Source organism: Lygodium microphyllum, chromosome 4, assembly GCF_053477565.2.
Source record: "Lygodium microphyllum isolate KBCC chromosome 4, Lygodium_microphyllum_v1.1.10, whole genome shotgun sequence".
NCBI classification, from domain to species: domain Eukaryota; kingdom Viridiplantae; phylum Streptophyta; class Polypodiopsida; order Schizaeales; family Lygodiaceae; genus Lygodium; species Lygodium microphyllum.
The window spans coordinates 107,282,520-107,297,166 of NC_141138.1; the positions used below are offsets into that span (position 1 = coordinate 107,282,520).

General features: G+C 40.8%; 1 protein-coding gene across 3 annotated transcripts in view; it reads left to right on the forward strand.

Moving 5' to 3' along the window:
- Positions 1-13,932, forward strand: part of LOC148037445 (uncharacterized) — a 76,380-nt gene extending 62,448 nt beyond the window's left edge. Inside the window, exons 4-14 of one of the 3 annotated variants that reach the window (XM_087676384.1) lie at positions 8,849-9,061; positions 9,215-9,316; positions 9,759-9,803; positions 9,893-9,958; positions 10,646-10,744; positions 10,907-10,968; positions 11,067-11,118; positions 12,272-12,367; positions 12,501-12,776; positions 12,933-13,066; positions 13,458-13,932. In XM_087676384.1, coding sequence (XP_087532510.1) covers positions 8,849-9,061; positions 9,215-9,316; positions 9,759-9,803; positions 9,893-9,958; positions 10,646-10,744; positions 10,907-10,968; positions 11,067-11,118; positions 12,272-12,367; positions 12,501-12,776; positions 12,933-13,043 — 1,122 coding nt within the window. In that variant the 3' untranslated portion in view covers positions 13,044-13,066; positions 13,458-13,932. The other 2 variants (XM_087676385.1, XM_087676383.1) reach the window with 2 other exon arrangements.
- The last annotated feature ends 715 nt before the right edge of the window (positions 13,933-14,647 follow it).

Consider the following 14,647-nt stretch of genomic DNA (forward strand, 5'->3'; position numbering starts at 1 on the left):
AGCAAGCAATCTCCAAATGTGTTTGGCAGCAACAACATAGCTTTGTGATAGCCAAATCAATGAGACAGACGGGAGTTAGAGCAGAAAGACAACAGAATGCAGTAGATGACGATGACATGGTAGATGGTGATGATGCAGACGAGTCAAATGCAGATTTTTTAATGATGTAGCCAAGTGGGCGGCAATTGGATCAGCACAACACAACCAACAAATAAATTGGCTGGCCCAATTTGTCATCGGAGGATTTGTGAGCATTTATTAGCCATTGAACTTGCATTAATTAATTAATGAATGCCTAGTTCCTAATGTCACCATTGACATTAATGTCCAGCAAAATCTTCTAGGCCAAAATTTGACAGTGGGCACCACCTAGTACTTGACATATAACTTATTACAACTTTTACCTTTGACACCCAGGTCCTTGGCCTGTCATTGTCGAATAACTAAGTTGCACATGATATGTGCACCTCACATTTGCACATTTGATTAACACTTAGTCCAATGCCAAGCAAAGCATCAAAATTTCACATCCTCATGATAGTTAAGCTTGAGCTAGTGGACTTTTGGGAGAAAAGGGATGAAGTGGCTTTTGTTTTTATCATCATGATCAGGATATGTCAATCCATATGGGCGACCTTTGCCAGGGCTTGGAAGGTCTTGTAGAATTGGTTGAAGGGAAAGTGTTGGTATTGTTATGAGAAGAGTTATGATAGGCTCATGAGGGAATGGAGGAGAACGGACCAACATTAAAAAAAGCAAGTAGATTTGAGTTTTCCTTTTTATGACGATGCTAAGAGTTTGGATGGGTGGTGGTTGCAATGAATGTGCTGATAGGTTTTTTGATAGTTGTTGATCCCTAAGTGGGCATTCTAGTGTTTCTGATGGCTTCTCATTTTTGATATTCAAGAGGGGGATGTGGAACAAGTGCGAGCTAGTCCTTGACATCTTTAGATGAGGGTTTGGGTAAGTCAAAGCTAGTGGAAGCAAAAGAATCTAGGGTACCTTGGGCTGGTTGGGGTACCTTCCACAATTGTTGGTCACTCAAGTTGCGAGGCATCTGGCTGAACTTGCGACATTACAACCAAGAGTAAGTTTGAAATCTTGTGTATTGTCTCTATGGATAGACCCTAAATGATTGGAACAGGGCATAACCGTAACTTGTCACAGTACATGACGATGAGATGAATGTGGATATGATTGCATGATGAACGTGCTTAGTTTCAAGATAGGTCAAAGTCATCAACTTTCTATAGGAATGTGATTTGTGGATAAAAGTCACATGATTGGAAAGAGGATTTTGAGATGATTTGTTCGACTATAGATATGACTATGTTCTAGAGTGATGATATGCCGTGTGGTAATGTGGCATGTTGACATGGCAGATGATCATGTGACAATGCTGACGTGACAGCATGATCAGATCAAGGAAGTGGAAATAGATAAATAATTTATTAATTGATTGCTGTTGCATTCTAAAAGCTGTGTGGCTTTTTCTGTGCAGGGAAAAGCCACGAGCCAAAAGAATTAAAGATACGTAATGGCCGCTACTCAAGGAAGATTGGGAAGCCTTTGCTCAATGCTTGTTGTCCATAACAGAGGGCGCTGCTGTTCTAGACTTGACAAGGCTGTTGCAAGCACTTTTTGTGGCTGTCCGGATTTGTTGGAGCTGCTTCCTAGGCTGGTGATGCCCATTAAAGTGTTGGAAATGCTGTCTATAGTGCTGGTGATATTTCTGGCCTGTTGCTTATTGGTGTGGCTATTCTCCTGCAGGTGACATGCAGCCTTGCTGTTTTAACTGATGAGTGGCCAAACTGACAGTGTGCTTGCTGATCTGTGTTGAAACAAGAGCACAGCTGAGAGGGATGGAAGTCGAGTAGGAGTGAGCGGGAGAGAGTGTGATGGCCGAAGAGTGAGTGAGCAGAGTGAAAGTATGAATTGATTAGAGTGTATCAACAATGTGTTGGTACACAAAGAATAAAATGTATTTATACTTAGGGCGTGTAAAGGGTGCATTCACATGTACTATACACGGGGGGTTAAAACCGGGCCTTTATCCCAACAACCTTCCACTTAAAGGTCCGATGTGAACCTCTAGCTAACCAACTCCTACTAGTCGAATGCAATGCTCGTGCTGAGCTTTGCTTAGACTTTTAGTGAGAACATCTGTAGGCTTATCTTATGTTTTAATCTTGGTCAATGTGATTTGATCATCTTCCAGAATCTGTCTGATGAAGTGATATCGCACATCTATATGCTTTGTGCGTGAATGATACATGGCATTCTTAGCCAAATACAAAGCACTCTGGTTATCACATCCCAAAACTGCAGTACCCATAGACATGCCGAGATCATCTCAAGTCTTCTCAACCATATAGCTTCCTTAGAAGCTTTAGTAGCTGATATGTATTCAGCTTCAATGGTACTTAGTGCAGCAATGTTCTACAATCTGGAACATCAAGAAACAGCCCCACCAGCAACTGTAAAGACATACTTGCTGGTGGACCTACGAGTGTCCAAGTCACCTTCCATGTCTGCATCACAATAACCCTACAAACTAAGTGCACCTTACCCTTAGCAAATACTTTTTCTTTGTGTACCCTTAAGGTATCGAAGAATACACTTGACAGCCTCCCAATGTGCTTTGCTAGGATTTGATATAAACTTGCTAACAACTCCTAGTGCATGAGCAATGTCTGGATGAGTAGCAACCATAGCATACATAAGAAAGCCACAAGCTGATGCATAAGGAACTCCCTTCATAGCATTTGCTTCCACGTCATCTTTCGGGCTGTTGGATTTGCTAAGCTTGAGATAAGGAGGTAAGGATACCCCAAAAGGCTTAGCTTTCCAATACCTTTCCCATGTACTTTTCTTGAGATAAAAACAACAATTTCTGCATTCTATCTCTACGAATCCTCATGCCCAAAATATGCTCTGCATTCCCTAAATCTTTCATGGAGAACGTTGATTTCAACTGATTTTCGAGAGCATCCAAGCTAGTGTTTCTTTTCCTAGTTAGCAACATATCATCCACATACAAAACAAGTATGATGGGGCTGCCATCTGTATCCTTTTTCATGTACAAGCAATGATCTGTATGGCTGCGTGTAAACTCATGAGATAGCATAAAAGTGTCAAACTTTTTGTACCATTGCCGTGGTGCTTGCTTCAGCCCATACAGGCTGCGTTTTAGCTTACACACCATTTGCTCTTTTCCAGGAACTACAAAGCCCTCGGGCTGTTTCATGTAGATTTCCTCATATTTACATCCATTTGATACAGCTCCAATACAGCAGTGAGAGCAAAAAGCACACGTAGAGTGGCCATCTTCAAAACAGGTAAGAAGACCTCTTGTTAGTTAATCCCTTCCTTCTGTGCATACCCTTTGGTAACCAGTCTTGCCTTGTACTTGGGTTTCCCATCAATTGTCTTTACTTTGTACACCAATTTATTTGGAAGTGGCTTTCTTCCCTTGGGCAATGACACAAGATCCCAAGTATCATTTGCATATAGAGATTTAATCTCTTCCTGCATAGCTAGCTTCCACTTACTACTGAACTTACATGACTTGGCCTCTTTGTATGTAAGAGGCTCACCCTCATCTGTAAACATCACATAATGCAAGGAGGGATCAAACCTATGTGGTTGCCTTCTTACGCGTGTAGACCTACGTACCCAATGATCAATTTTCAGGAATTGAGTCTACATCTAAAGGTATATTATTTTCAGCATTTATTGGCTACTGTAAGCCATTTTCAGCATACTGTTCATGCTGTACAACACCTTCATTTTCAATTCCAGCACTTGCATTTTCATAATCAGCAAGCCTATCTTGTTGTCCATGACCTCCTTGTGCTTCTATTTACTGTCCATCATCATCTGGCTCAAAAATAACCAGCTGATTATCAATTTCAGCCTGTGGTACAGCACCATGAGGCTCATTTTCTGAAGTAATAGGTGGCTGCAAACTCTGAAGCTTCACATTTTTCAGATCTTCATTAGAGGCTAAAGTCCCTTTCAACAATTTTGCGTAATTAAACACAACATTACGGCTACGAATAATTTTTTTGGATTGAGGTAGCCACACTCTGTAGCCAAATTCACCCTCATCACTATAGCCCATGAAAATGCCTTTGGTGGATTTTGGGTCAAGTTTGTTCCTCAGCTCATCCCTAAAATGCACAAAAGCATCATAGCCAAATAAGGCCAATTTGCCAGACCAAACCTCCTCAAGGATGCCATTATTCAAGGACCTGTTTGGAGAGCGGTTGCAAATGTGAACCTCGGTTTTGAGTGCCTCTCCCCAAAATGCATGAGGGAGATTAGCAATGGACAGCATGCACCACACTCTTTCACATAAAGTTCTATTATATCTTTCAGCCACCCCATTTGAAGAAGGGCTGTAAGGGGATGTAAGCTTCCTCTTAATGCCATGTAAGTCACAAAATGACTTGTATTGAGTCTATGTGAACTCACCCCCATTATCAATTCTCAAGCATTTCAGCTTTCTACCTATGTGGGTGGTCACAAATGCATGAAAAGTTTTAAAAACAGCAAGCACTTCGCTTTTCTTTTTCAGCAAGTACACCCAAATCTTCTTGGAACAATCATCAATAAAGGAGACAAAATATGCAGCACCACCCATTGATTTCACGGGCATACTACATATATTAGAATGCACTAAGTTGAAGACATTGGACTTACGAGAGACACCAAAGTAAAAGGAAATTTTTATTTGCTTTCCAAACTGACACTCATTACAAAAATCAAGTTTGGCGCCTTTTTCATCAATCCTCTTCAGAGAGGTAAGGACATAAAGTCCTTTTTGGCTCATATGGCCTAATCTCTTATGCCATAACTCCAAGTGGCTGCAAATTTCAGCAACTGCAAGAAACTTGCCATTCAAGGCTTTATAGTGCAAACAATACAAAGTGGCATTCTTGGTTTCTTTTGCAATCAGCATGGAACCCTTTTTACTTTCCACAAACCACCACCAAACAGTGTGTTGTAGCCATGCAGGTCTAGCTGACCAATAGATAGTAAACTCTTTTTAATGCCAGACACATATCTGACGTCTTTCAACATAAGCTCTTGACCATTGTCTAAAGACAGGTGTACAGTGCCAATCCCATCAATGCTGCAAGCATGGTTATTTCCAATATACACATTTCCATAACTACCTGCATTGAACATAGCAAAACACTCCAAGCAAGGAGCCACATGGAAAGAGGCATCAGAGTCTACAATCCAAGTTTGAGTGACACCATCATCAACTGACAAAGTGCATCAATCACATCAGCCTTGGTTATCTGCATATCCTGCATGTAACATACAAGGGCATCATAATCAACTGCACATAATGCATCAACCTTTGTATTTGAAAGCTCCTCTATGACCACACTAGAGGCCACATTGGCATTTTCTTTGCCTTTGGTTGTCTCCGATGCATCTGTCTTATCTTCCTTCTCCATTTTATCTCTTGCATTCTTCTCTCTTTCTTGTTCCCTTTTGTAATACGTGCAATCGGGTTTCTTGTGGCCCTTTCGACCACAGTGATAGCAAGTAATGCCACTCTTTTCCTTTCCTTTGCTCTTACTCCTGTTTCTATTTCTTGCACTTACATTTTTCTTTGCAGCCCTGCCTCTTACATTGTAAGCTGAGTTGCTGCCTTCTCCACTAGACATATGTCTAATTTCTTCATTCAAGATAGAACCCCTCACCCCATCATATGAGAGATTGGGGTTATTGCTTAGTGAAACCACCAAGTCTCCCAAGAGTCAGGCAGTGTCATGATCAAAAAGATCGCCCTCAACTTATCATCAAAGTCTAAATTTGCAGATTTGAGCTGATTTATCACGAACACAGGAGTAAATGCACTAATCTGCAGAAGCACAAGCTGAACCAGCAAAATACACTGCTGTTCTTTCTCAACCAGAAATAAATCTCTGTTGTTTGTACATGAACCAACCACCACATGGGCAAAAATGTAGAAATTTACCAAATTCTGCGCAAATCCCCAAAATTTCAAGTCCAAAACTGCATAAATGTCAACCAATCTAACCCAGCTGAGCAAAACTTTGCCAATACATGAAAAGCCCCAAATTTCTGGGATCCAATGTCAGGAAATTTTGCTCAAAAGAGCGAAATTCCAACAAATTTGGCAAAATCCCCAAATTAATTGAGGTCACTGCTTGCAATGTCTGCAATTTTTGACTCGAAAAACGCTGACAGGCATAACCAGAGTCAATTGTGGGAAAAGCCCCAAATTTCTAGCTCAATTTTGCACAGAATTGTGACCTGTGCCTCCAGTGCGTGAACTCCCGTCAAAGGAAAAGAATAATTGAGATTATGAGAAATTCCAAAAAAAAAAGACGGGGAGGAGGAGATCCATTGAGCTCGCGTGATTGACTGCCTGTTGGTGTCCATCCCACGCGCGCCTATCTCATGCCCTGCGGCAGTTCACCACGATGGTTCCCTTCGTCACGACATGGCGCCTCCTTGCCAATCACGTTTGTCGCCTCAAGTCCTGCCCATGCGCAGTAACAGGCGCTTGGTCCACGCCCGCTGCCGAGTCGCGAGTAGCTGCCGCTTGGTCCACGTTCCCGTCGAACTGTTTGCGCGTTTGTCACCTCGAGTCCTGCCTGCGCGCAGTAATCAGGCCTGTGGTCCACGCCCGCTGCCCAGTTGCGAGTAGCTGCCGCCTGGTCCATGTTCCCGTCGACCTGTCTGCTGGTTCCCATTGGCAGCTGGACTGGTATCGCTTGGTTGCCGCCAGCAGTTTTCTGCTCGGCTGCTGGTCTTCTTCACTTGTTGACTGCGTATCACCTGTTAGCTGTGTTTGTCGACTAGGAAGACGTTGGGAAGCGTGCACAGAACCTTAAGCTCTGATACCAGTTGTTGAAAGAAGAGCACAGCTGAGAGGGATGGAAGTCGAGCGGGAGTGAGCGAGAGAGAGTGTGTGACGGCCGAAGAGTGAGTGAGCAGAGTGAAAGTACAAATCGTTAGAGTGTACCAACAATGTGTTGGTACACAAATAATAAAATGTATTTATATTTAGGGCATGTAAAGGGTGCATTCACATGTACTATACACGGGGGGTTAAAATCGGGCCTTTATCCCAACAATCTGATCATTGGATGCTGTCTGGCTGCATGTATGCTGCTGTGGATCACAAGGCAGTAGATCTAGGTTGCCTATAGCTGGCTGAACTGATTCACACAGGGTGCTGGTAGGCACATCTAAGATCGAGTAACAGCTTAAAGAAATGCTGCAAGGGTGCAGGGTTTTGGGCCAATTTGTGTTTGTGTTTGGGTAAAGTTTTGAGCAACTCTGTGACACAAATTAAAGAACAGAAGGATTTATGTTTGACTGTCTGTTCTCGAATTCTTAAAAAATAAAATTCCAAAAGCAAATGCATATTAATGGTTAGAGTCTATATAAGCAGCGAATCAATGCAATTATATTCTGGTTAATGTTGTTGGGTGGTGATAACACTTTTGCACAACGGAAGGTAGACCTGCAGAGAGAGGACATGGAGTAGAAAACAAGTTGATGCTTGAGGTATCAGCTGAGAGAGGAGAGTGGCAAAATGGTGGTGGTCCAGGGTGGCATTCCGTGCACATTTGGTACGTTTTGTACTGTATGGTACCGTATGTTTGTTTTGTATGGTACTGTACGGTTTGCGCATGTTCGAACTTTACAAAAGAAAAAAGACCACTTAAAATGTCCATTGGTGCATTTTTTTGAAACTTTTCCCTGTTACACATTCAAAGTTCTTTTCTTTCACACTCATGCCTCTTTCATACTCCTTCCTCTTTTTTCCCACACCTCAGCCCTTATAAAAGTGGGGCCCCCTCCCGCCATCTCACCACACAAATCAGCCTCCATCTCCATCAATCTCCCTCTCTTGAGCTGAACTTTCAAGCCATTGTCTTCTTCAATCACCCTACTCTCTCTCTCCCTTGCCCTCTTCCTCTCCCTTTCCCTCACCTTCTCTTCCTCCTATCCCTGTCCCTGTCCCTGTCCCTCTTCCTCTTCCTCTCCCTCTCCCTATCCCTTTCTCACCTTCTCTCCCTCTCCCTCTCCCTCTACCTCTCCCTCTCTCTCACTTTCAAGTTTCATTCATACATATTACACCCTCTCCTTTTCCCAAATCCCTCTTCCTCTCCCTCTCCTCCTTTCTCCTCATTCTTCTCCACAATGCCTAGGCCCCTTCATGATCTATCTTTAAGTCGCACATTTTATATGGGTAGGCTAATTTTATATGAAGTTTTATATGTATTTTTTTTAATGAACGTATGAAACAATGTATTTTATTATTAAACTTTTTGTGTACGTTCCATACCGTACATATTCCCATACTGAATGTATCGTACTAAATGTACGGAACCACCCTGGTGGTGGTATGAAGATAAAAGGTGGGAAGGATGGCAGGTTAGGAGCATGGGTGTAGGTAATACCTCCTTTCTGTCTGGCTTGTCTCCCATTGCTATTCAGTCTTCTCCCCTCCAGATTACTATCATAACAGCTCCACCTCTTCCTACTCTTATCAACCACTATCTGAACATATTCTAGCATAACTTCTGGCATGATTCAGCAAGTGTTAGGTGAATTTTTGGTTTTACATCTAACTTTTATCTTTAATTGGCTTATGTCTTATGAGGTCTGGTGATCTACACATGAAAACATCTTCAGTTTCAGACCATACTCTTTATATCTTGTTAATCTGTCAATACTAATTTATAGGCTCATGTGTGCAACATTTTATGCTTTTGATGCTTGATGTGTGCTAATTCACTGTTGTTGTTAGTAACTTTTGATTATTTCTGATCTCATTGTTTTCATCTAGGAATTTATCCCTAAGGCATGGGCTAAACATCTTTCAAAGCTGCTAGATAGTGCACCTCCGCGCCCATTTCATGATATTGAGATTAGTATTTGTGAACAACTTGCAAAATGTCCTTGGGGCTGTGATTCATATGCCAAGGGTAGTCTTGTGCCACTGGATGCTGTCTTTAGTGAAGTGGAAAAAGAGCCACTTGCAGCGGCCTCTATAGCACAGGTAATAGCAGGTTGCCGTTTAAATTGATTGAGTTTATATTAATACTTCAACCACCTAAACATGGTCCAATTGAAGGCTAGAAATGTGAATAACATGAACTGTTTTTCAAGGGGCTGTGGAAGGTGTTCTAGACTTTTCATGCATAATCTTCAGGTACATGGAGGTATTCTCAAGCATGGTACGCGAGTTGCTATCAAGGTGCAACATAGAGGGATGGAAGTGCTGATGCGGTCTGATCTACGGAATATTGCTTGGGTACTGAATTGACTTGTTTTGGATTGCTTTTGCCTGCTTTCATGTTAGCATTACAATCACTTTCCACATAGTATCTAATATATAGACTGAGTTAACTCTCCAAATTTTCATCCACCATTAAAAGATCGTATGAATGTTGTGAATCTAACAAATAATTGGCCAGACTGGCAAAAGAGTTCCACGTAGCTACTCATCCATCTTTTAATCAACAGTAGAGCATAGTATTATTTGTACTACTTTCTGTCCTAAGAATCTGAAGTCACAGTGCACAGCTCGCCCATCAGAAACTACAACCATGTGTATGTGTGGTGCATTATCCTAGTGCTGTATTTGTTACTTTCAATGATCTAATGGATAATTTGTTTCTGTTTGGTCAAAGGGCTTATGCGCAATTGAAAATGTTGGTTTGTTTGTTTTAATATCTTTCTTCTCGCACATACAGTTGGCTAGATTTTTACAAGGGCAACTTCCGGTTGATCTTTTTCCCGTAAGTAGGTTCACATCAACAAAAAATTGTGTTAGTAGTTTTTTGTGCGCTGGAAGGTGAAAGTGCTGGAATGTGTCCATCTTGTGCAGATTGTCAAAGAGATACAAAAGACGATTCCTTTGGAGTTCAACTTTAAACGGGAAGTGTGGTTTATGGTAATTTTTTACTCAATCCTAATGCCTGTAATTTCTACAATGTTTGCTGCATTCGGGAATATGGTTTTCTATCAAAGCCAGGGAAATGCTCCGTCTGAAATAAAGAATGGAGTCTGGAGGGTTCATTTCAAGAATCTGTCATCAGCTCTATTGTAGACTTTATAGAGGCACCAGAACCTCTTCATACCGCTTGCCTTAATAATGACATGATATGCAGCCCCATATCTGCACGTAGGGATCAGGTGAATAGGACCTTCAATGGTAAATGAGGTATATCTCATACTCCAAATCACATGATTTGGTGTTGCTTTATGATAGCAGGTTTAAAACCTAGGTTCTTGCATGGAAGCAAGACTTCTGATCAACAGTGCTTTAAGTAAGTGATTGACTGGAGAAAAGCCATCTTGATTGCTGGGCTTTCCATAATCTCATTGCCTGTGGTTCACATGCATTTGACTATTATACTGTTTGGTAGCATAGGCTGGTGCTAACCTATATGATGCAGTCATTAGTTTTCTAGATATATGTTTTGCTGCACATTTATTGTGGACAAAACTATCAGGAATTTCAAGGTTGTTTCAAGGTAGTATTGTGTCTCTGCTTTGGCTATTTGTGCAGTCATTTTATTTAGCAATATTAGGCAGAATCCAAGTGAATTATCTGAACATCTGTGGTTCTTCTGTGAAGATTGCTATCAGGAATAGTCTGCATACAAATGGATTTGACCAAATAGTATGTCCTTTGCCATACAGCAAATATTGTTCAAAGCGACTTATTGTGATGGAGGTAAACTTGTTTTTTTCCGTTCATGCAGACTAATGCAGCAATCTATGACCTAGTGAGTGTGAAATGCATATCAAACAATTGAGATCTAAAATTCTTGATTGAAGAAGTGAAATGATTGATTGCAAGCTGTACAAGTGATACTTGTGATGACTAATTTTGTAGAGGATTGATGGTACTCCCTTCACCCATATTTTACATCCCGTCAACAATGATCTCCAGTCCAGGTGAGCTGAGCATTTGGATAAACTTAAAGAGTAGTTGCTAGTTTACATTTACTCAGCAGTGCACTGCTTTGTCTTTTGTGCTTGTTTTGCCGTAGCAGGCTACCAGATGCACAACAAGCTGTGAGACATCTATTGAGGGCTTATGGACAGGTGAATTTTCAGACAATCTGGTGGAACATGTTTGTCCATGTATGAGGTTTTTTGTTGTTTGTGGCTTTTGTTATATGTGGACAAAAGACTAACTTTAAGGTGCACTGAGTCTATCCTTTTTCACTGCAGAGACCATAGATGGCACAAGTTACCTGTCTTACAACAGGACAAAGATACACATACTTTCTCATCAATATTCACCAGTACGACAGATAAGAGATTCACCAACCATAGTTGAGATGTCTTATTCACCATCCACTCTAACTCAATCCAAAGGAAGCTTCAAGATTCAAGGTCCTAGGCCATCCTGCCTTTGATTACAGAAAGTGGAAAAATTAAAGCCTCTGCTTGCTTGTGTGCCTGCAAGTTTTTGCATTGCATTTGAATGACCTTCAACTACCTCATTCTAGAGTCTTTCAAATATTCATCCCAGACTTGTGATGCACTGCCGATACTTTGGAGTATGATGAATGTGGTTGACTGTAAGTTTTCCAGGTGTTTGCCAATTTTCTGTCACATTTCGAGCGTTAAATTATTAGTTTTGTGTGCATCCACAGATCCAAGGGGGCGTTTTGGTATGTAACACTGCCTTGCTCATCACATTACCAGTGTTAACTGAAGCTTGTACCGCAGCTGTCTCAACAGGGGTAGAATTGTTGCTATAGAAACAATCCTAGAAGGGGATGCAAAATCAATGTTGGGTATGCACATCTTAATTTATGACATGTGAAACAAGTCCTTAAAACCATGACCTATTTCCATTTTCACATCCTGTAGTGCTTTGTAGCATAGAGAATCCGAATGATTTTTGCACTCCATCACTTGGGGTAAACAGTCACTGGACTAGATTTTCGAGCCAGTTGGACTAATGTATCATGAATACAACTGGATGTCCAAAACTTTCTTCCATAAAGACATCTTTGTTTAATAGGTGCCTCGGTGTCAATGGAGTACATGACACACCTATCTACCATAAATCAGAGGGACTTCTAGTAGAAGCTTGTTTAAAGAGTTTCACTTGCTACATGTTAACATATCAATGCAGGGGCTTTCCGGTGATTTTTAAGCTTGTAAGCAACCTTATGGTTATTATTTAAAGCAAAGAGGAAGATAGATCGAGTGATGGATTTCTTTCTGAAAGCTTTTCTTGCAGATGATATTTCTGGATGGGGTGTTTCATGCTGATCCTCATGCTGGCAACCTCTTCTTGTTGTCTGATGGCCGATTAGGACTTCTTGATTATGGACAGGTTTGCTATATAGTTGCTGTCCGTTTTGCATAGAAATAGTGATTTATCTATATTTAGAGCAAAGTGAACACAGAAAATAGTATGTCATATCTCTGCATATGCCATTGTAAGTGACTTTGGTTTTTTCCAACAGAGCAAGCAAATTGACAGGACATTATGTCAGAATCTGTCACGAATGATTCTCGCATTATGTGAAGGCAACGACTTGTCAATTGCCCTTGCACTCCTAAACATTGGTCTGATTTTTGAACCTGAAGATAGGGTTGATGTACCAATTAGCACAGTGGCAACTGCAGCTCGTATTCTTTTTGATGTCTGCTATGTGGAGGAAGCAACCGTTTCTCCTATGTCTCAGAATTCGATACTACAAACTATTCCTCTCAAAAAATTCAACCAAGAAGTCTGGATGGTGAGTTGTTAGGTGTTTTCTGTTATTGTCTTCCCGTTTGTATGGCCTGTACCTTTGCTTAAGGCACAAGATGCCTGTGGCAAATATATTCAATGTATAGATGGTACAACTTGCTACTGATATTTTACTTATAATGACTGTGTGCTGACATGACAGGTTGTCAGGACAAACCTTTTATTGCGGGGCCTTTGTTTTTCATTAAAGCTAGATATATCAGCTGCAAAAATTTGGCGTCCATATGCACTAATGGCTCTTCAAAAACAATGATTGTGATGATTTTTTTTAAATAGGTGGGTTTTCTTGTTCTAAAATTCTTTACAGGATACAGGTATTCTTGTATCATAATTTTCTTTGTATTTAGGTAATATACCTTTGAAAGATAAGCAATAGAGACCCTTCAGGATCCTACGCTTCCAACATATCCCATCTTTTGGGCACAATGCTTGTTTGACTGAAAATATTTGTCCATCTCTTTTCTACTATGATGCTAACTACACTTGTCCACCTCGTCTTACTCTATGCATTGAATAATAGCAGCAAAGAGGAGGCTTTATTTTATTAGAAACACGAGGGCCAAATCGCTTGTATACAAATTAATGGAATGCTAATCACAAATTGTTGCTTTTGATAGTGGATGACTATTACTAACTCTAAATGTTGCCATGATGGGGAAATTAGCAGTCCTATATCTTATTGGCACAATACAAGGCTCTGGTGGACTTTGCCACAAAAGGTAGAAGAATAACACCTTTTAGAGGTGGTATAGTGTGCAGGGGATAGAATAAGAGACAGTATGGGGGAGGATGTGGATGAGGTAATGTGCACTTCAAGGGGTTTTCAAGGCCCACTGTTGTGGTGGTCAAAGCGGAGGAGGCTCTACTCATGGATTCAATAGGCAAGCAATATGTAATGTGCTATGTTTTGGTGGCACATTGTTAATCAACTATAAAGAGTCATGTCATTGCTCCCTCCTATTGACCTCTAACCTTGGGGTCAAAATATGTTTTGATGGGAATTAATCTTCTATCAGATGGACTATGGTCATTAGCAAAACCACTCTTTAGAGCTCTAACAAGAGCCCCTGTGGATATGGTTGAGTTCATAGTTTGATTACGTGTGCACCTTTTTAAATTTGCAATCATTATTCTTTATTTCACAAGAAGGGCCCTTGTTGTATGGTAACAATCCAACGCAGCTTTGGTCATGTACATTTGTTTATGGCAATTGTGGACTACTCTTGCTTCTTGTGTGTGTAGATTGTGGACTACATTGGAAACTCATTAGTGCATCATAATTCCTTATCTTCTACATTCTCCTAACTCGATCGCATCTATTAGATTCCATTGCATTAATATCTTTATCTTGTATACACACACCCTTTGTAAAAGGTACACATCTGTTGATGAGTTGGATTGCATATGCCAAGATCCCATGGCATAATCTCCATGATAGCTCTACAAGGTCCAAGAGTTTTAGAGGAGTTGAAATAAATTGTCCTTCCACTCCTTGAGTTGAATTACTAGGATCATTAGGGAATCGAGATGCACTCCAAGCTTGGGAACATCTTAATTCAGCTTCACACTCAAGTTGGGAACCTATAAAGGTACCTTGAATGTCACATGATATATTGTAGAGGCATGACTTAGATATATAGAATTAACATGGATGTTTTGTTGGGGCAAGTAAACTAGAAACTTGCAATGAATAGCATGTTTGTTCTCAACTCTGTGAGTAAGTTAAGAGGATCGTTAGGCATTGGGGGAGTTGCACGCCTTGCTTGGGGAGAACTTCATTTAGTGTTATATTTAACTTGGAAATTTATAAAGTTATGCTCTTACACATTACACAATATATTGTTCTATCTCCATGCG